Here is a 21,822-nt window from a genome sequence, read left to right as displayed (position 1 = left end):
TTTTAGCTTTGCAAGTCTCTTATCTGCTGGGGTGGGGGTAGAGGAGGAGGAGGGCAGTGGCATGAGGAGGGGCTCTATAAAGGCTTCCAGGCAGAGGCCTTAGCAACAGGGGTGGGAGGAGGATGGGCAAGGGTGAAGGAAAAAGCTCTGCCGTGACACCTTAAGCCCATTAATTTCTCTGTCGCCAGGGGAGACGATGCTTGTCTCCGCATCACCAACGGATTTGGCAAATTGAAAAGGAAGGAGAGGCAGGAAAAGCACAAATCCCGCCTGCCTACACTGTTGGAATACCTGCTGGCAGCTTGGTTCCGCTGGGTAGTAAAGCTCAGATGCCGGCAAGGGAGAAAAGGCTCTGACGGCTGAGGCAACGCTACCAGATTTCAGGGGAGGGCAAGACCTGATTCGTGTTTGGTGACTTGGCAGGCCCAAATTGACTCCCTCCATTGTACGCTCCAGCTGGAATTAACGTCCACTTTTCCATCAAGACCTTCGGATCGCCTTTCTAACAGAGGCCTCTGAGGTGGCCCCTTGGGATTTTCGTTGGCCTCCTAAAAGAGGGCCTAGATGATCGAGGTTGCATCTAAATCTGTTGTGCGGCAACGTCCATGATACCTAGACCACCAGCCTCTATCTAGGATCACCTCCATCCTCCTTCCTTGGCTGCAAAACCCATTCCGGACTGCTCTCCCTACCCCCATCCCTTTCCCATCCGCCAGAGCCATCACAGCTGTGGAGATGGCCTTGCATTGGGCGTTGCTCTGCCTCATCTTCTCCCCACTGATGCCGGCCACTGAATACGGCTTGCCCAAATTCATCTGCAGCCCTATGCCTCTGGATATGGACAACGGCTGCCAGTCAGCCAGCCAGCAGCGACACGGAGCAGGGGCTAACAGCGCGGGAAATGGGCACTGGGTAGGGACTCTTGAGGAAGCCAAGGAAACCATCCTGCACCTGCGGGAGACCGTGGTGCACCAGAAGGAGACGATCTTGGACCAGCGGGAGACGGTGCGGGAGTTGACGGCCAAGCTGAGCCGCTGTGAAGCCCATTCCCGGAGACATGTTGGGGAGCACCATGGTGGTCACCATGAAGAGAACCACAGCCATGGGCATGGGCATCACGAGGGAGTTCACAGAGGCCACCACGAGGGTGGGCATCGGACCCACCATGAGGATGGTCACAGGGGACATCATGAGAATGCACACCAAGGCCACCGCGAGGATGGGCATCAGGGCCACCATGAAGAAAGTCACAGGGGACACCATGAGGCTGGGCACCGAGATCCCCATGAAGGCATCCATGCCCGGGAGAACGAGTACCTCCATTTTGGTCAACGGGAGCACCATGAACTACAGGTGGGGCACAGCAACCACGATGCCTTTCGCAAGGGGGCTGCCGCTGCCAACACCATGGAAGACCCACCCAAGGAGACATCTGGGGTGAACCAGATGGAGAGGATGCTGGAATCCCTCAAGGAGAGACTGGAGCATCTTCAGGTACCAAGTCTTGTGCATCAGCCACCTCTTCTCCAGAAAACTATCCCTTATCTTTCCCAGTTATGCTTTCTTCTCATATTTGTCCATCTGTTCCTTGTCTACCCAAATATTCACCACCCAAGTTTGCCTCCCATCCCTCCCTCCTTTCACGTGATCACAATAAACAAGGGCAGGCAATGCTCCTTATCCCTGGTAAAAAAACCCCACCTTATTTAACACACAACCCTCCATAAATCCAATGTCCAAAAATATTTCCCATTCTGTCAGATACACTTTCTCGCATCAAGCTTTCCTGCTTCCTCTTCACAAATAGATTCACACGGCTAAGTTGTCTTACCCATAGGGATGATTTTTGGACATTGCATGTGAGAAGCAAAATTTAATATTTTGACAGTTTATTTGAAACACATTATTTCGCTCAAAGAATTCTGGGCACTGTAGTTTACCCCTCACAGAGTTACAATTCCCAGCAACCCTTAACAAACAACAGTGCCCAGAATACTTTGAGAGGTGCTTTAAAGCTATAGTGAAGACACGGCCTATGAAGCTACCCCATCACTACCAACAATAGCTGAATGGGGGAAATCACAAATTAAGGTCACTCAGTACTCCCAGGAGACACCTAGCTTGCCTGTAGTACATGTGAAAAGGATCTAGGGGTCTTAGTAGACCACAGGTTTAACATGAGTCAACAGTGTGGTGCAGCAGCACAAAAAGCTAATGCTATTCTAGGCTGCATCAACAGAAGTATATTGTCCAGATCAAGAGAAGTAATAGGACTTCTGCCTTGGTCAGACCCCCCCCCCCCCCCACCTAGAGTGCTGTGTCCAGTTCTGGGCGCCACAATTTAAGAAGGATGTTGACAAGCTGGACAAGAGGAGGATGACCAAGATGGTCAAAGATCTGGAAACCAAGCCTTATGAGGATGGTTGAGGGAGTTGGGTATCTTTGGCCTGGAAAAGAGGAGATTGAGAGGAGATAGGATAGCCATCTTAAAATATCTAAAGGAGGGCTGTCACACATGGAAGATGGAGCAAGCTTGTTTTGTCCTGCTCTGGAGGATAGGACTCAAATCAATGGCTTCAGGTTACAAGAAAGAACTTTCTGACAGTAAGAGGTGTTCAACAGTGGAATGGACTCCCTTGGAAGCTGGTGGACTTTCCTTCCTTGGAGGTTTTTAAGCAGAGGTTGAGTGGCCATCTTTCATGGATGCTTTAGTTGATACCTTGCAGAGAAGGGGGTTGGATGAGAAGAAGCTCAAGGTCCCTTCCAACTCTACAATTCTATGATTCTATGAAATATTTTGGATCTCATTTCTTAAGGACGCCGTTGTAGACTGATCAACCTACCTACATGTCTATTCATCCATCTTCTGTAACAGAGGCCTTCATCAGGCAAGATGCTGCACAAAGCAGTGGATAAAGGAGGATATTCTCTGTCTTAAGGCAGTATATCTCCTGCTTAAGCCATATCGATCAGGTCCTGATTCTTCCCACTCTGTAAAATCTCTAGAGCTGGGTCATCTGTAGCTTGGTTCTCATCACAGTTTCTATACACCTTTACCCTTTATGTCTGGCAGAAAAATATCTGAATTGACTCCACTGAAAAAAATTGGGCTGAAAGTCATTTTTGTAAAGAAAATTCTCTAGGTGGATTTATATCTCAGTCATCACTTCTTGTTGCAGTCATCAACTGAAGAGCATGCGTTTCTGGCTTTATCACATACAGTTGGCCACCATTCTTTCAGTTAAGAAGTGATCCAGCCCACACCCCATGTTCCTATCCCTTGAGGGTGCCAACATCTGGCACTCCATATGTTGTTGGACTGCAGATCCCATTATCCCTGACCATTGGGCTGGCTGGGGCTGATGGGAGCTGCTCTAAAACTATAGTATGGTGTAAACCCATTGTCCCTGTCCCAGTCTCTGTTGCAAGAGAGAAAAGATCGCCTTCTGCCACCTTTGTATTAAACTCTCTAAAAATAGGCAGAGATTGCAACTGAGTCTCCTTTTAATCTTCTTTTCCCTACTCTTAACATACACAGTTTCCTTTACCTTTCTTCATACTGACTAACACACTTTCTAAACGTTTGGGTGTCATGTTGCTTTCCTGCCCTCAGGTCCACCTCCCTCTTTTTCCTTCCACCCCACTTTCCACAAACACCCTGTATTCCTTGTCTCTCCCATCAACATATCTATCTCAGCTGCCGATGTATCTCCTTCAGTAAGGAAGATAGTTCACATGGTTTCTTGGAACTCCCGCAACCTTTTTCCTAACCGCAGGGATAAATGTAGGTGAAATCTTTGTTAGGTGTCAGTGGTCTCTCTGCCCTTTGCCTCCCGAACTTATCACAAATGACCACTCACTCACATGTACTCTGTCTGTCTGTCTATTTCCCTCTCTCCCTGTGGCCATATATAACCAGAGACAGAAAATCATCTTGTTTTGCTTTTACAAAAGTGAGGTTGGTGTAACAGAACCAACAGCTTGCACATGATACAGCACAATGATTCTAGTTGAAGTCAGTTTTCTGGTTCCAGTTGAAGTCATTTCATTTCTTTTTACAAGCTCAGTCTTTCCACACAAGATAGCACTCAGCTATCTCAGTACCTGCAAATGAGCAGGTCCTTTTAGAGGCATTTTGGTCTCAGCGGGAAAATGGTCTTCATGAGCCTTTATTCCCCCACACCCCAACACACAAATCTTGATTTCCCAAAGTGCATATCACACCAGCCTCCTCCCTGAGGCCTACCACACCTCCCAAGAAAGGAATAACATGTCGACCAAGCTCCAAAATCGACAGCTGGGTGAAACCTTTATTGGGGACTTACCACAAGCCTTTTAGTTTTCCAGACGTTGTACAAAAAGAGAAGAAGCATGGGAAATAGGAACTTTCTTTTTTCAGCATTTTGAAAATTGAGACCTTGGGTGGAATTCAATGTTGTGCTATGACAAGCATGGCAGCCTGCAAGGTGGAATGACCTCCCCACCATTCCCCCATGCACTGTTCTGTGGGTTCCTTCAAACCCCTAAAACAATACTATGGGGTGTATAGGAGGAGGAGAGGGGAGAAAGTCCCATTGCACAAGCAACATATTGCCTGATGATTTTGGAGTGTTTTCCCCCCTTATGGCTCACTATAAGTTTTTAATGAAGATCAAAGTTTTCCTTTCCCTCCCCATCCCTCCTTCTTCTGACAACAGCCGAAACTACTGCCAGGGTGGCGGCATCATTCATCTAGGCCTTAGGAATTCTTTCCAACCGTCCTTTCCTCTCAAAGGCTATCCCTCACCTCACCTTCCTCGCAGGGTTGTTGAGACGAACAATAATAATACGTGATAAAGGTAAAGCCTGTACCGACCATGTTAAATTGGGCCTCTCTCACCACGTTGCACATCCCGTACCTTACAATTGCATCCCCTCGTGTGGAGCAACTGCAAGATCTCCCAAAATGGCTGTTGGATGAGGGATAACAAATAGGCCAGGAATCTAGGAGAGAGGAAACATGCAAATGGATTCGTGGAACGCAGAGGTGGATCGATGGATTATTAGATGCATAGGAAGGTTGGAAGGAAAGCAGGATAGATGAGACAAAGGAGGATGGGAGAACAGATGAGATGGAGTGAAGGACTGGCAGATGTAACACTCAGGCCCTCACTGCAAAAAAGAACTCAGGAGGTCATTTGGTGCTGCAACATTTTTAGGGGCACATAAATAATAATGATTATATGATCTGAAAGAGCATCCGCCTCCTCTTCAGGGACAGGTCAGGAGTCATTTAAGATGGCAGAATGGGTCTTGAGAACACCACAGAATGGCACTTCCATTGAAGACTATGTGCTGCCTATTCTCTTAGTGTCCCCCTCCCCACTTGCCTACCTGGCCATCTGACCTGCCTCTCATGCTGTGCTCCACACCTTTCCATGCCCCTTTTCTTCACCTTCATAGCTTTCCCCTCACACACCACCTGTTAATTACCCTTCGGAGGCCATTCCTGTACAGGTCCTGCCCCATTTTTCTCCTGTGCATATCCGGATTCCCACAATATGGCTCTCATTCTGTCTGGGGTTATATGTGGATGCATACACACCATATATGTAAAGGACATTCCCCTCCACCCACCCAAAGAATCCTGGGAATTGTACTTTACTTATCACAAAATCTACAATTCCCAGCGCCCTTAACAAAACTACAGTTCCCGGGATTCTTTGGGGGAAGTAGTTGGATTTAGGTGTGTTTTAAATGTATGGTCTGTTTGCAGCCTAAGTGGGAAACAGGATTAATTAAGCCTTCAAAAGGGGGTGGGGGTGGGAATTGACTGGTTTGATTTTAGACAATGGCCCTTTCAGATAGAAAGTAAAATCATGCTGTTGTTGTTGTTTAGTCGTGTCCGACTCCAGCACCATAATTCAAAAGCATCAATTCTTCGGCGATCAGCCTTCTTTATGGTCCAGCTTCAGTAAAATCATATGGGGGTAATTTAGATGGCAGGATTCCTTCATTTCCTGGACAGAGAGGTTTAGTCAGAAAATAATACTAATAATGGAAAGTGCTAAATCTGATGAGTTTTTGGCATTTAAGATCTATGTGCTGGCTCAGGCATTTGATAGTGACTAATACCAAGCTTTTGCAGATATTGTTGAATTTCGCTGCATTGATTTTAATGAGAAGATGTTTTGCTGTGAACTACCGTGAAAGAAAATTACACAAAGCAGTGTACAAAAATAGTAACAGCGCAGAACATTAACAATACAGTGAACTGCCCTGAAACCTCCGGGTATAGGGCGATATATAAATTCAATAACTACTACTACTACTACTGCTACTACTAATAATAATAATTCCACCACACGTTTCCTGTACAGCTGAATCTGATATGTGGTAAAAATTCTTCCTGGGACATGGCAGGCTAATATAGACCATGGATGGTGAGCCTGTGACCCTCCAGATGTTGTTCCTGGAGGATGATGTTCCTGTCATTCCTGACCATTGGCCATGCTAGCAGGGGCTGCTGGGACTTGGAGTCCAACAGTATCTATGGGCTATGGGGTTCCCATCTCTGAAATAGACAATCAAGCTACTCCCCGGCTCGGGTGGCGAACCTATTTGGGCTCGTCCGCGAAAACTGATGGATCCTGATAGATTCCGACAAGCCTTGCGGAACCCTGCTCCTCCTGGCGACTCATTAGATGACCTTGTTGAGGACTGGAATAACCGGCTCTTGGCAGCCATTGATGAGATCGCGCCTAAGCGCCCTCTGCGACCCCGTCGAAACCGGGCCCCTTGGTTTACTGAGGAGCTCCGGAAAATGAAGCAGGATCTCAGACGGCTAGAGCAAGTATGGCGACGGACTCGTGACGGAGCCTCAAGAACATCTTATAGGACGCTTATGAAAGCCTATGAGATGGCTATGAAAGCTGCTAAGAAATCTTACTTTGCAGCTTCCATTGCATCCGCTAGCTCTCGCCCGGCACAACTTTTTAGAATAATTAGGTCAATAACGTCCTTAGGAGGACAACCAAATTTAAGCACAAATTCGACCCACAGCTGTGAGGCATTCGCGAGCTTTTTTGCGGAGAAAGTCCTGTTGCTCCGCCGTGACCTCCCTGCCAATTTAGACACAGTGACTGAACTGGAGGCCCCTCGACTGACTTCAGGTCCAGTGTTGGACCATTTCGATCGGATACTCCCTACTGATGTGGATAGATTCCTCCAAGTTGGTAGGCCCACCACCTGCCTCCTTGATCCGTGCCCGTCTTGGCTGATTAGGGAGTGTCCAGATGTTGCGCGGACCCCCCTGGTTGAAATTATCAATTTGTCCCTTGACACGGGGACATTCCCAGGGGAACTGAAGGAAGCAGTGGTGCGTCCACTCTTAAAGAAAACTTCATTAGATCCCTTAGACCTATCCAATTACCGCCCAGTTTCAAATCTTCCATACCTGGGTAAGGTAATTGAGAGAGCGGTTGCTGAACAGCTTGGTAGGTTTCTGGAGGAAACATCGGCATTAGATCCATTTCAGTCCGGTTTCCGTCCTGGTTTTGGGACGGAGACGGCTCTGGTTGCCCTAACAGATGATATTCGTAGACAACTGGATCGAGGCGGGTCAGGACTGCTGATCCTTTTAGATTTGTCAGCAGCCTTTGACATGGTCGATCATGATCTTCTGGACCATCGCCTTGCAGACGTGGGGATACAGGGCATAGCCCGTAACTGGTTGTGCTCTTTTATCTCTGGTCGGGGACAGAGGGTGGCACTAGGGAGGGAAATGTCGTCACGCCACTCCTTGGTGTGTGGAGTGCCGTAGGGCGCAATTCTCTCCCCAATGCTTTTTAACATCTTTATGCGCCCTCTTGCCCAGATTATCCGGAGCTTTGGGCTGGGCTGTCATCAATATGCTGATGACACTCAGCTCTATCTACTGATGGATGGCCACACCAACTCGGCCCCTTACACACTGACCAGATGCTTGGAAGCTGTGGCTGGATGGTTTCGTGGGAGCCGATTGAAACTAAATCCTTCGAAGACAGAGGTCCTATGGCTAGGTCGGGATAGCATGGGGATGAGGGACCAACTCCCTTCTCTTGCGGGGGCCCAATTAGTGCCATTGCCTTCCGTTAAGAGTTTGGGTGTAATCCTTGACGCCTCCCTTTCCATGGAGGCGCAAGTCACAGCAACAGCCAAGGCGACATTTTTCCACCTTCGCCGCACCAAGCAGTTGGTCCCTTACCTTTCCCGCCCCGACCTGGCCACAGTGATCCATGCAACAGTCATCTCCAGGCTTGACTACTGTAACTCGCTCTACGCGGGGCTGCCCTTGAAGCTGTCCCAGAAACTCCAGCGGGTACAGAATGCTGCAGCGAGGCTCCTCACAGGGTCTCTGCCATGGGAGCATATTCATCCAGTGCTTTTCAAGCTGCACTGGCTCCCGGTGGAGTACAGGGTCAGATTTAAGGTGCTGCTTTTGACTTTTAAAGCCCTTCACGGCCTAGGACCCTCGTACCTACGGGACCGCCTCGCCTGGTATGCCCCACGGAGAGCCTCAAGGTCCATAAATAACAACACCCTAGTGGTCCCAGGCCCTAAGGAAGTTAGATTGGCTTCAACCAGAGCCAGGGCCTTTTCAGCACTGGCCCCAACTTGGTGGAACGCTCTGTCTCATGAGACCAGGGCCCTGCAGGATCTGATCTCTTTCCGCAGGGCCTGTAAGACAGAGTTGTTCCGCCTGGCCTTTGGATTGGAGCCAATTTGATTCCCTCCGCCCCCTTTTTCTTTTTTCTTTTCCTTCTCCTGCAATGAGGCTCCATTTTAATATTTTAATGTTCCATTATTTTAATGTTGTATTTTATTTTTGTTTTTAAGTTGTAATCACTCATCTTGTTTTTATTATTGCTTGTAAGCCGCTCTGAGCCCGGCCTTGGCTGGGGAGGGCGGGGTATAAATAAAAAATTATTATTATTATTATTATTACTCTAGGGCCACACAGTTTACACTGGATGGGGTGGGGGTGAAGGTGGAGATAGTTTACCTGTTATTTATCTGGACTCGGTCGGGTACAGGTGGGAGAGTCATACAAGAACCAGGGAGACAGATTGAAGTCCCTACATAGCCACAAAGCCCACTAGGTTACAGGCCAAAGGAACCATGCCTCCCTTGCAACGTCCAACCCATCATGGAGGGAAAGACCGTAACTATCCCACCCTAGTTGCCCAGTAGGGTCAACTGGGTTGGGTGTCTGGGCTTTCTTACCCTGGGAGCTGAGTGGAAGTTGGCACCAAGCTTAGCTTGGTGGCTCTGTTTCTGGAGCGTATTGTCTGCTCTGCAGGGAACTAAGGTAGGATAAAAAGCAACGTGTCTCCACTCTCTCCCCCACACCTCGGCAAATTATGCAGGTTTCGCACAAGCTACAAAATGATTTTCTGTTAGTCAGCTTTAAAGTCTGCTTATTTTTCAACTTCCAGTTCAATGTGATTTGCTCTCGATAGAAATAGAACACAGCTGTACTTTGAGGTGACACTACCAAGTGGCCAAACGCTACAAATATTATGAGCAAAATAAGTCGTCTTCTTCTTCTTCTTCTTCTTCTTCTTCTTCTTCTTCTTCTTCTTCTTCTTCTTCTTCTTCTTCTTTTTCTTCTTCCAGCTGTAAAGAGTCCATTTCAAAACAGGATGACGTTTTTATTTGGTTAGAACTTTCCTTTATTGTTTTCAAATAAGAAAAATACATCCAAAATCCTTCTCCAGAACTCAAGTAGGACAGGACTGACAGGTTTGGCAGCAAAGCAGCAAATAACTGAGAGGTCGCTCTGGACGTTTTTCATGGGCACTGCCAGCTTTGGCAACCCTGTACAAACTGAGGCTCAGTAGTACTAGAGCACCTGCTTTGCACGGAGAAGGCCCCATGCTCAATTCTTGGCATCTTCAGGTAGGGCTGGGAATGAGGTACACACGATGGCCTCTGAAGCGTGTCCCATGCACATGATTTCCCCCAAAGAATTCTGGGCACTGAAGTTTACGCCTTAAAGAGTTGCCTGTTCCCACCAACCTTTAGCAAACTACAGTGCCCCAAATTATTGAGGGGGGGAGAAATGTGCTTCTAATGTGCTTTAAAAGTATAGTGTGTACACAGCCTAAGGCTTCTTTAAGTGGATGACAGCTCTAATTGCTAGTGTTGTTGTGATTATTTAAAAGATCTTTATCCTGACTTTCCAGTGTAACAAACCTCAAAGAGATTTGTTGCTCCCATTGAAACAGTGTAAAACACCCACCAGACATACATTGACAAGGGCTAAGAGGACATGGGACATTTGTTTAGGGAGGTAATTCTATAGGAGAGGTTTTTCCACAGTGGAGGCCCTAACCTCTAAAGGGCAGGGCTATTGAGAAGAGGGCCTCAGGTGAACATCCAATTGATGGGCAGCTACAAATGGTAGAAAGTGGTATTTTAGATATCCTGAGCCTAGGCTGCTGGGCCAGAACTGCACTTGCAAATCAGGATAGAAGCCAAAGTCCCTGAGGTATGAAAGCAGCTTCTGTTGTGTTGCTATTTGTTGCTATCAAAGTGTTGGTGCTGACCTTTAAAGCCCTAAATGGCCTCAGTCCAGTTTACCTGAAGGAGTGTCTCCACCCCTATCGTTCTGCCTGGACACTGAGGTCCAGTGCTGAGGGCCTTCTGGCAGTTCCCTTGCTGCGAGAAGCCAAGTTACAGGGAACCAGGCAGAGGGCCTTCTTGGTAGTGGCACCCGCCCTGTGGAACACCCTCCCACCAGATGTCAAAGAGAAAAACAACTACCAGACTTTTAGAAGACATCTGAAGGCAGCCCTGTTTAGGGAAGCTTTTAATGTTTGACAGACTATTGTATTTTCATATTTTGTTGGAAGCTGCCCAGAGTAGCTGGGGTAACCCAGCCAGATGAGCGGGGTATAAATAATAAATTATTATTATTATTATTATTATTATTATTATTATTATTATTATTATTACTACTACTATTACTACTATTACTACTATTTGTTTTGTATTTATAAAAAAACATTTACAGCTCATATTTACAAGACCCATAATCTGGGAAACAGCTATCATAAAACCACGATTAAAAAAACAATAATGACACCCTACAACCCCCCCCCCCGCACCCAAATTTGCTTGATAACTAATACAAAACATGTAAGAATTTCCTACTGAAATGAATGTCAGAACAACATTGTTTTCAACTGATACTTCAGGCATAGAGAGATCTCTGTCCTGAGTTAGGTAATTTCATAGCCTAAGCCAGTGGTTCTCAAACTTTTTTCTCTGGGACACATTTTCAGGGGGGAAAAATTGCTCATTGCCACACTGATTTTTTTTTTTAATTGATAAGAAATACACTGGAAAACAAAAAGAAACGACTCCTAGCAGTGCTTGATTTATAACATAGAGAACAAAATACTTTCTAATATGATCATGGGGCATCCAGAAAGTACTGTATAAAACAATGCAAATATCCTGCAAATAAAAAAGTATATATTGATACTATACGATACTACACTGAAATGTTTGAACATTTCTTAGATTGTCCTTGAATCTTCCTGCCACACTCTTTGAGAACCACTGGCCTGAGCCCATTTTCTTCAACTTGGGGACTCTAGGTGTTCTTGGACTACAACTGACCATTGGCTAAACTGGCTGGGGATGATGAGAGTTGTGGTCTCAACTGATCTGGGAACCCAAGGTTAAGAAACATTGATCAAGGGGCCACCACTGAGAAGGCCCTTTCCCACACATCCATCTATTGGCCAGGTTTTTTTTGTGGAGTGAAGGGAGGAATGCAAAACAGGATTCCTGTGTTTTCTCTTAAAATGTTCAGTTTTTCCTGTGGAGCTGGAGTGCCCAGAAGCTAAGAAATCCAAGATATTTTGTTTCTCAAAAAGAGTAGAGGCCTTCAAAATATGTTCTGAATAGCACCTTTGTACATGGTTTTATGATTCTGCTTCGTACGTGATGGCTTTTACAAACGAAACCTTGAAAGGAGGGACAGGACAGTTCTACTGCCATCACTGTGGGTGGGAATAGAGATTACTAGAGCATCTGAGGTGTTAACCTGAGTGCAGTGACTAAAAATAATTCTGCTGCCCTTTTCCCTCGCTTTCCCCCTTCTTAATACGTAAGCAAGAATTAGATATCCAGGAACACACCAAACTGGAGGTACAGTATCAAAGTTGGTGGGTCTCCCAGTCCAGGCCTGTGGGCAGGGAAGGGACTGTGGGAATTGGCAGTAGTGGCTCAAGATATTTTGCTTCCAGAAACAGAACCCAAATGTCTTCCTCCCGGCCCCCGGCCCCATTTGAGAAAACACCTGAGAAAGTCTTGCTGCATCAGTCAGACACCACTTCTTGTCCCCCTCTTGGTGTTGCCTGAAGCAGTTTGTCACACTTGCTGTGCAGCAGGGCTGGCTCCGGGTAGCCAGTGCCACAGATCTGTTGACCCATATCTGGGAATAAGTTCCATTGAACTCAATAAGGCTTACTTCTGAGTAGACACATGCAGGATTGTACAGTCAACGAACTGTTTGTTTTATGTCTTAGACAAGGTCTGATGCATTATTATTATTATTATTATTATTATTATTATTCCACTAGAGTGTATGGTTGCATACACAACATACATTTAAAGCACAAATGTACACAAGAATCCTGGGAACTGTATTTTACCCCCAACAGAGCTGTAAGTCCCAGCAACCTTACCAAACCACAGTTCCCAGAATCTTTTTTTTTTTGGGGGGGGGGAAGAATGTTATTTAAGTGTGCTTTAAAATTTAAAGCTTAAATGTATGGTGTGTATGCAGCCAAAGTCATTTAAAGAACAACGAACAAGCAACACAGGTTCTTTCTCTGTGGCACTTAACAATCTAAAATTCAACACAAAGAAGATGGAGGCGAAAGTCACAGGAAGGCCATGTGTTTAGTTGGTTATACGTTCAGCAGGGGATGAGAACTAATAGATTGTGAAGAAGGTTTCACAAAAAAGTAGCTTTCAGGATAAGAAAGATGAGAGAGGCAACAGAAGTGTCCTGGTAGGAGGTTCTGGGGTTTTGAGGCAGAGTTATAGAATTAATGGTTGACATGTCTGCCTGTCTTGCCTTCACCAGCACAATCGGAACAGCTCTGTCTTCTCCACGTCCCTGCGCGATGCTCTCCAGAAAAAGATAAGCATCTTGGAGCATCAGATCCATGAGAAATCAAACACCTCTGAGCATCACACGGTGGGTGTGCCAACAGCTGCAGGGCTCAGACACAAGCACATCTCTCATGGGCACAGTGTTGAGAAAGGTGAGTGGCAGTCACACACCAGGTGTTGCCAGGGTCAGGGTGGGGAGAGGGGGTTTGGTCTTGAGACAATGGGGTGGAGATGGAAGGAAGGAAGGAAGGAAGGAAGGAAGGAAGGAAGGAAGGAAGGAAGTCATCTTCAAGTATCTGAAGGGTTGTCATAGAATAAATTCATTTTCTGTTGCTCCAGAGAAAGGGTAGTCAATGTTATTGGAGCACAACTCCCATAATTCCCCCTGACCACTGCCCATGCTGACTGGGAATTGGAATCTAAAAACTGTCAGGAGCTCGTCCTACACTCAAGTAGGATCCTGGCAGAGACACATGCCCGACTGGCATGTTCTCTCCCTCCTGGTCAATCGTTCGGGAGCTTCAGAAGCTTTCTTCAGCCCAAACATCACAGCGAACGATGCCAACAGACATCGGCACACTTAGGGATCCGCAGAGTCTTTGCAGCTTGCATGACAGACCTCAGCAACTCAGCATTTTGGCTAATCTACTTTATTTACATATAAACACACACGCACTGCAACACGGCTCCCTCTCTCTCTAGCATCAGACAGCAAAGAGAAAAAGAACAAAGGACAATAGTCCCACTTCACGGAACACAGTAACACAAACATCCTTTCTCCGTCACTTCCCACTCTGTGGTCTCAAAACATAGACCGTCATGTGATAGACAACAATCCCATGACTGCAAACATGGAGCAGGAATTCTAACAAAAACATGTGGAGGTCACCACTGCACTGGCAAACCCTGCTTCAGAGCCATGCTGGCTCTGAATCAAGTGTGTATGAGTGGGCAACCTTTGGCCCTCCAGATGTTGCTGAACTTCTACTCCCCATCATCTTTGCTCACTGACCATGTTTGCTGGGGGTGATGGGAGGTGTTGTTCAGCGACATCTGGAGGGCCAAAGGCTAAGGAGGGCCAAAGGATAAGAAAATTAATTTCTTAGGCAAATAAATTTATCAGCATGTGGACAGTGGAATAAGTGGATGTCATTATTTAGTGGGGTGAATCATGATCCAGTCAGAAGAGAGATGGGCGGAAGGATGTGTGGAAGGAATGACAACACAGTGGATTCGTAGATCAGCAAATCCACGGGGAGGCAGAATGAAAGATGTGGGGATGGATGGCTCAGTGACAGAACATTGAAAACATGGCTTGGTAGATAAAAGCAGTCATATGTGGCTCATTGGCTGGTTCATTGGTTGTGGGATACAAGGAAACCTTAAAGATTTTTAAAAAAAACACACAAAAAAACACAAAACATAATTTGCAAATACAACAAAAAGAAACATAGAAAAAAAAATTAAATGCCAGCTGACTTTGTCAATAATATATTCCATCAATCCTAAATTAAATGTGTGGATCAATATAAGTAGTCCATATGTACAGATAGATACCTAAAATGAGACTGGCAATTATAAGCCATTCTTTCAAACACAGAAATGACAGTAAGATCTTCAAACCACTGAGTAATATCTGCTGGAGGCTTGTCCTTCGAACCTTATAGTATAAGGCTGTGCCCATAGCATACATTTAAGGCACATCCCCTGCAAAGAATCCTGGGATCTGTAGTCTTAGCCTCGCAGAGGTACAATTCTCAGCACTCTTAAGAAACGACAGCTTCTCGGGAGAGGGGGTGTGTGCTTCAAATGTTAGGTGTGTATGCCCATTTTAAGGATTCTCAGAATTCACTTGTTGTATAGGTGGAAGGAAACTTTAGCAGCCGTGTGAACAGATATGACTGGATAGACCATGATGAATGGAAATGGACAGCTCAGGAGACAGACAGCAGAGTGTGATGGATGAATGCTGTTGTTGTCCATTAATATTATTTCATTTGCACCATCAGTGTGCATGGGGCTTTACAAATAAGAGGTACCTGCCCCTAGGAGTGTACAACAGTGTAAAAACCCAGTACAAGGAAGTCCACAGAGAAAGTGGAGGGAGGAGTCAACTAGGAAATTGCGCATGATATTTCTGGTGATCAGGCTTAGTTACAGTTGGTGGGGGGAAGATGGGAATGGATCAAAAGAGTATTTGGGGGGTGGATGCTTGGTAGATAAACTGGGCAGTTAGAAGCCGATGGATGGACAAACCCAATTCCCCTCCATTTCTCTGTGTTGGCAGCTCAGTCCCACATCTCTGATCCCCTCTGTCCTCCAGGAAACAAGGTGGAGAAGCAGTCTGAGGACTTCCGGGTGGGCTTCCCCCTCCGCACTAACTACATGTACGTCAAGGTGAAGCGTACGCTCCATCACGAGATCTTTGCCTTCTCCATCTGCCTCTGGCTCAAGTCCAGTTCAGCACCAGGAATGGGCACCCCTTTCTCATACTCTGTGCCAGGCCAGGCCAACGAAGTGGTGCTCATCGAGTGGGGAAATAACCCCATGGAACTGCTGATCAATGACAAGGTACGGGAGCAAGGCCAATCTGGGAGCTTCATGAGTGGGTGGCGGTGGTCAGATATGTTGCGAGACTCACTGTGAGACTTTTGTGGGTGAACTAAGAGTTTGGACCCTGGATGACAACCTGGAGGCAGAGACGGAGGATGAGTCAGAAGGAAAATGAACTGATATTGATTTACATATATTAGTAAAGGTAAAGGTAAAGGTAAAGGTAAAGGGACCCCTGACCATTAGATCCAGTCGTGGCCGACTCTGGGGTTGCGGTGCTCATCTCGCTTTATTGGCCGAGGGAGCTGGCGTACATCTTCCGGGTCATGTGGCCAGCATGACTAAGCCGCTTCTGGTGAACCAGAGCAGCACACGGAAATGCCGATTACCTTCCCGCCAGAGTGGTACCTATTTATCTACTTGCACTTTGATGTGCTTTCGAACTACTAGGTTGGCAGGAGCAGGGACTGAGCAACGGGAGCTCACCCCATTGCGGGGATCCGAACCGCCGACCTTCTGATCAGCAAGCCCTAGGCTCTGTGGTCTAACCCACAGCGACACCCGCGTCCCTTTTCTCACACATACATTTTTCTCTCATATATTAGTAACTTTGTATTAATGTAACATTTTTATAGGTAACGGTGTATTTTTGTAATATTTTGTCAACGCTTTCTTTTGTTGTTTCAGTTTTCTGTACACCGCTTAGAGATATTTTATAAATATATGAAGCGGTCTAGAAATCAAATAATCAAATATATTTGAAGAATGGCCACCATGTTCATGTTTTTCCTCTGTCTCGTCTGCCTTTTGGGTTACAATAAATAAAAAACCAAAAACAGTTTTTTTATGATCACTTGGGCTGGAACAATTCAATGATGTCCTACCAAATCTGAAGAGGGCCCAACAATAAATTAAAGAGACAAAAGCCTGCCTTGTTTGCCATTTCAGGCCTTCTGGGCTGGGTTTCTGGGATATACAACACAAAATGAATTCTTCACAAGGTAGACAAGAGGGGACACAGACAGGGGATTAAGAAATCTTGACCAAAGATTTGTTGTAAATGAGAGATGTACAGTAGCTATAGATACCTTGACTTTTGCATTAGAATATTCTGTGAGCTACATCCTCCCATACCTAATTCTGGTTTTGGAATAAATTGTGTCAATTGAACAAACCTTGATCAACAAACATCCATTCATTCACAATTACAGCTACAACTCTAGAGTCCACAGCTGCATCGTGTCTTTATTGGAACCAGCCAAAAAGTCCCAGACATGTGGCAATGTTTTGAGTTTCTCCATAGCTCTTCACCAGATGGGATATCACACAAAGGGACAGACAAGGAAAAGTTTGAAACAAAAAGTACACAACTAGATGTTGTAGCCACGAGGTTGCCATTTCCAAGATGCAGATTGCAAGCTACACAGCTAGTTTAGTTTTAGATAAAAATCTTCACCCCACAATCCTATATTGCCCGATGAAGTGTTCTGGAGAACTCAGAAGTTGCCACATTGCTGTGAATTTTTGGTTGGCCCTATTAAGAGTATTACCCCATTATAGACATGGTTTCTTTTCAGCTTGTCCTTTGGCCACGGCCTTCAGCAAAGACCTCAGAAGGGATATTGAGGCATGCCTCAGGATTCCATTGAAACTGGATCGGCAAAATATATTGTGCTCCATCCTGCCTATCCTCTCCCACTGTATTGATCTCCCTCCCAAAAACATTGGAGGTGAGGCACAGAGAGATATTCCCAAGGCTTTATAGCTGTCTGGATGGCAGCTATAACCTGCTTCTTCTAGTTCCAAGGCTGTGCAGGTTCAACATAGCTGGTGCCATTCAAATCATGATACACTTATTGCAGCAATACTCTTAGGGCTCAGGATGTTTGCTCACCCCACTTTAACCTTTTTTCTCTGCAGGCTGCCACATTACCACTGGCCATTAATGATGCTAAGTGGCACCACATCTGTGTGACCTGGTCAACCCGGGATGGCATTTGGGAGTCTTACCAGGATGGAGTCCGGAGAGGGAGCGGAGAGAACCTGGCTCCCTGGCATCCAGTGAAGCCTGGGGGTGTTTTCGTACTGGGCCAGGAGCAGGTAAATACCCCTCAATTATAACTTATAGAGAGCCATTTCTGGTTCCTCTAAATCTAGGATGGGGAACATGTAGCCCTCTAAGTGTTGCTGAATTACGCAGTGCCCCAAAACATGCATTTTTGGGTTCTGTGCAAGCATGGCTCAGAAAAAAAGTGTCTATTCTGAGTTGCGTGATCTCACACGGGACATGTGATTTTGTGGAGGTCATGTGACTCACGCAGGAGCACAAACAGAAAGATGTGCGTCCTGGTTTGGGGTCTTGAGATGTTGGAAGGTGTGTTGTCATCCTTGACAGTTGGCCATGCCAGCTAGGGCTAATGAGAACCAGATTCAAATTCATGGAGGAGAAGGCCACGATCCCTGAAGGCTATGTTCTACCTCCACTCTCAGAGGAGGTAAATGCTTCCGAATATCACTTGCTGGAAACCACCAAAGGGGACACTGCTTCTGCACTCAGGTCCTGTTTGTGTGCTTTCCATAAGCATTTGGTTGGTCAGTGTGAAAACTGGAAGCTGGGCTGGATGGGCCCTTGGCCTGGCTCAGCAGGCTCTTATGTTCTTATGGAGTCCAGCACCACATGGAGGGCCACAGATTCTCTTGCCCTGCTGTGTGTTCACTCTCTTTCCCCACTCCTCTTCCTACAGGACACTCTGGGTGGCCGCTTTGATGCCACTCAAGCCTTCATTGGGGAAATCTCAGATTTCAACATGTGGGGCCACATCCTGACACCAGGCGAGGTTTACAAGATGGCTACCTGCACCAGTTACGCTGGTGGCGACATCATCAACTGGGCCGAAGCCTCCATGGAGCTTCACGGAGGAGTAGTCAAGCTACCATTTAATGCCTGCCACTGAGAGGCTACAAAGGAAGAGGGACTTTTGGGTTCTTGAGAGGAGAGTGAAATCTAGAGGGTGGGGCTGGGCACAACCCCCCCAGGATTTTCTGGAGAGACAAAGATACCTAGTGGTTTTTTGTTTTTTATAAAAGAGGGTAGGGTTTGGAAAATAATGGGGACCTTTCCATTTGGGACAAGGGTACTCCTGGATCTCTTAGGAGAGGGTGGGGTGTATGTAGCCAAGTTTTGTGCAGGGAGATCTTCGGATCTGGAATCTAGCATGCCTGGATTTTCAACAAGGGTGCCTGATCAAAATTTTACCTTTAAAAAGTAAGCAAACATTTGGAGCATTGATGTCTGTTCTGTCAAGGTGAGGGACTTTTGTCCCAACTGTAAAATGGCGCCATCATGTTTTGGAATGGAGCATTTCCTTAATATGTGAAGTAAATGGAAACGGCATTCTCATGGTGGAACATAAAGGTAGATGCATGTAAAATATAGGAGACTGCTTACATAGGTCTTTTGTAAGGCCTTAATAGCACAGCATTGGTTCATTGGGAAGATGATTGGAAATAGATTATCCAATCTCTGGCAAACTGAGTTTCCCAACCATCTCTAAATCTGTTTTTAAATAGTAGCTTTCTTCTGTTGCCTTTGTGAAATATGCTTGGCAGGAATTGGAGGGAAAGTTAGGTACTTTTTTTTTTTTGTCTTGGAGATCTCTAACACTCCCTCCTCAGTTCAGAAGACAAGATCTTGTGTTGTTGTTTTTTACTAAACTAAATAGCCATTTGTGAACTCAAACCTCAGCTTATCTGCTTCCTCTAACCAGGAAGACCTCCGTCCCTCATCCCAAACATACTGACCAATTAAATACACCCTACACATCCTATTAGGAGAGTTAAAGTTCTGTGTGTCAATCTTAGCCCGTCCATGAGTTATCCCAAAACTTGGTGGAGCCCGCTTCCGGAACCATTGTTGATTTTAACATCTCTTTTCCGCTCCTTGGGAACAACTTCCAGGATCTAGACCTTCCTATAAGATTTGGGGAGGATCTGTAGGAATATTTTGCTCTCTTTGTCAATATGTATAAAACGTGTGCCTCTACACTGATGCTTCTCTCCTTAGGTGGATTCACATGACCATTTTTCTAAAGGTTTTTAACCCAATTCCACTAGTTTGTGTATCTTAGGCTAATTTGTAAATATTTCAAGATATGTTCATCAATATCAAGAAAATCAACTGTTTGGGGGAAATTATTCCAAATGTGTAATGTAGACATGGGCTGAATGAAACACAAAAGTCTAGAAGCAAGCTGATATGTGGGTTGATGGGATTCGGTCAGATTCTGGAAACACCATAAATCCATAATGCACATCACCATAAAAGCATATTTTGTTGTTGGTGGCAGCTCAGATTTTGATGTGCTGCAACAAAGGGAATGGCTGGTTACTACATTTGCCCATATATACAAACCCCAGTTCTGTGCTTCACATTCTCAACCCTCATTACAGTTGACACTCACAACATGCACATTAGAACACAGGATGATGGAAGACACAGACCAGGTAGAAAATAAGTGCTTGGTCACATGGAGAATGCCATGAACTACTCTCATACACACATTCGACACAGATTAACTGCAAAAACACAGTATGTGCTGGAGAAAAACAATGGCAAAATGGTTGTATGGATCTGTATTGATTGTCATTTTAGTAAATGTAGGGCAATATTTTGGACCCCTCCATTATAAATAGAAAGAGGAATACAACTACGTTGTGGATAAGAGTATAAAAGTGAAGTCCAGTGCAAGAGAGCAGGTGTGCCTAGAAGCAAGGATGTCCAAAATCTCTGGAGGAGACATTGGGTGGCTGCCTACACCAGGTGTGGGGAACCTTTGCCTCCCCACTCCAATACTGGTGAACTACGACTCCCATCACCCCTGGTCATTGACCATGCTTGCTGGGGCAGATGGGAGTTGTAGTTCAGTAGAATCAGGAGCGGCAAAGATTCCCCACACCTGATTGGGACTGCAAGGGAGAAAGGGCTGAAAGAGATGTGATGTTGGAATTAAATCAATTTGAAGCAGCTAGCTTTATCCATTGCAGATCTACAGTAATAGCAGATCAGGAATATCTCACATCACATCTGTTTTGGCTTTCAAGGGAGGGGCCTAGAAGCCAGAAATCCTAGGTTTGTTGGAATCAATGAAGGATGCAGACCAGAGTTTTAATGTTTGCTCCAAATAAACACCAAATGTCTTCTCTTGTGTATGTGTGTACATATATATATATAAACTTAGCATAGGGTTTTCTATCACTCTCTCTTTTTGTAAATACTGTTTTTTTCCTGGGCTTTGATAGCGTTCATTTGTGGAATGGGCGTAGCTACATGGGGGTATGATGTTAATTGTCTTGAATTTTCATACTTCAAACTGGATGCAATAAACCTGCCAAAGAAACTGCAACCCTTTCCCACATGCTTTTTGGTCTTTGCTTTTAAGACTCCAAAAGTTTCTTTCATAACACACATTGCATCTAGATAGCACTTGTCCAAGACCCCAGATATTAGCTCATGATCAAACTAGACCTTGACTTTCCTCCACATTTCTTTTAAATACAGTGGCACTTTGGTTCTCAAACTTAATCTGTTCCGGAAGTTCATTCCAAAACCAAGATGCGCTTTCCCATAGATTAATCCATTCCAGTCTTTTTTTAAAAAAACCCTAAAACAGCAATTCAACATGAACGAGACCAACATGTAACGAGACCATTGATCCATGAAATGAAAGCAATAAACAATGTACTGCAGTCACACAATCAATCAATCAATCAATCAATCAATAGCTGAACTGGGTTCCACACAGTCACAAAAACAAAACAAAAAATCCGCAAAAACAAAAACGCAAAATAAATAGCAAAAACAGACCTCAGTGTAACATTCAAAGCGGAAGCGTAACACTCAAAATGGAGCACGTTCGGCTTCTGAAAAAAGTTCACAAACCGGAACACTTACTACCGGGTTTGCGGTGTTTGGGTTCCAAGTTGTTTGAGTACTAAGGCGTTTGAGAACCAAGGTACCACTGTACAAGCAGGGCTTGTTTTAGCAGGGCTGCTAGGCTGAGTGGAGGAATGGCCGGGTGGGGGAAATGCTGCGTTTTTCCTCCAGGAATTATTTTCCAA

The 21,822-nt window shown here is 45.5% G+C and overlaps 1 protein-coding gene across 1 annotated transcript; it reads left to right on the top strand.

Annotated features, from left to right (window-relative positions):
- Positions 1–231: 231 nt before the first annotated feature.
- LOC308571540 (neuronal pentraxin-1-like) lies at positions 232–21,357 on the top strand. The gene is made up of 5 exons (XM_081167134.1): positions 232–1,494; positions 13,124–13,304; positions 15,476–15,723; positions 17,626–17,805; positions 18,450–21,357. The coding sequence occupies exons 1-5, from the start codon at positions 736–738 to the stop codon at positions 18,657–18,659; spliced, it is 1,578 nt and encodes a 525-aa protein (XP_081023260.1). The 5' UTR covers positions 232–735; the 3' UTR covers positions 18,660–21,357.
- The last annotated feature ends 465 nt before the right edge of the window (positions 21,358–21,822 follow it).

Source organism: Podarcis bocagei, assembly GCF_964188305.1.
Source record: "Podarcis bocagei genome assembly, chromosome: 13".
Lineage (NCBI taxonomy): Eukaryota > Metazoa > Chordata > Lepidosauria > Squamata > Lacertidae > Podarcis > Podarcis bocagei.
Note: the sequence above shows the minus strand (reverse complement) of the source record. Positions and strands in the feature narration are given on the sequence as shown.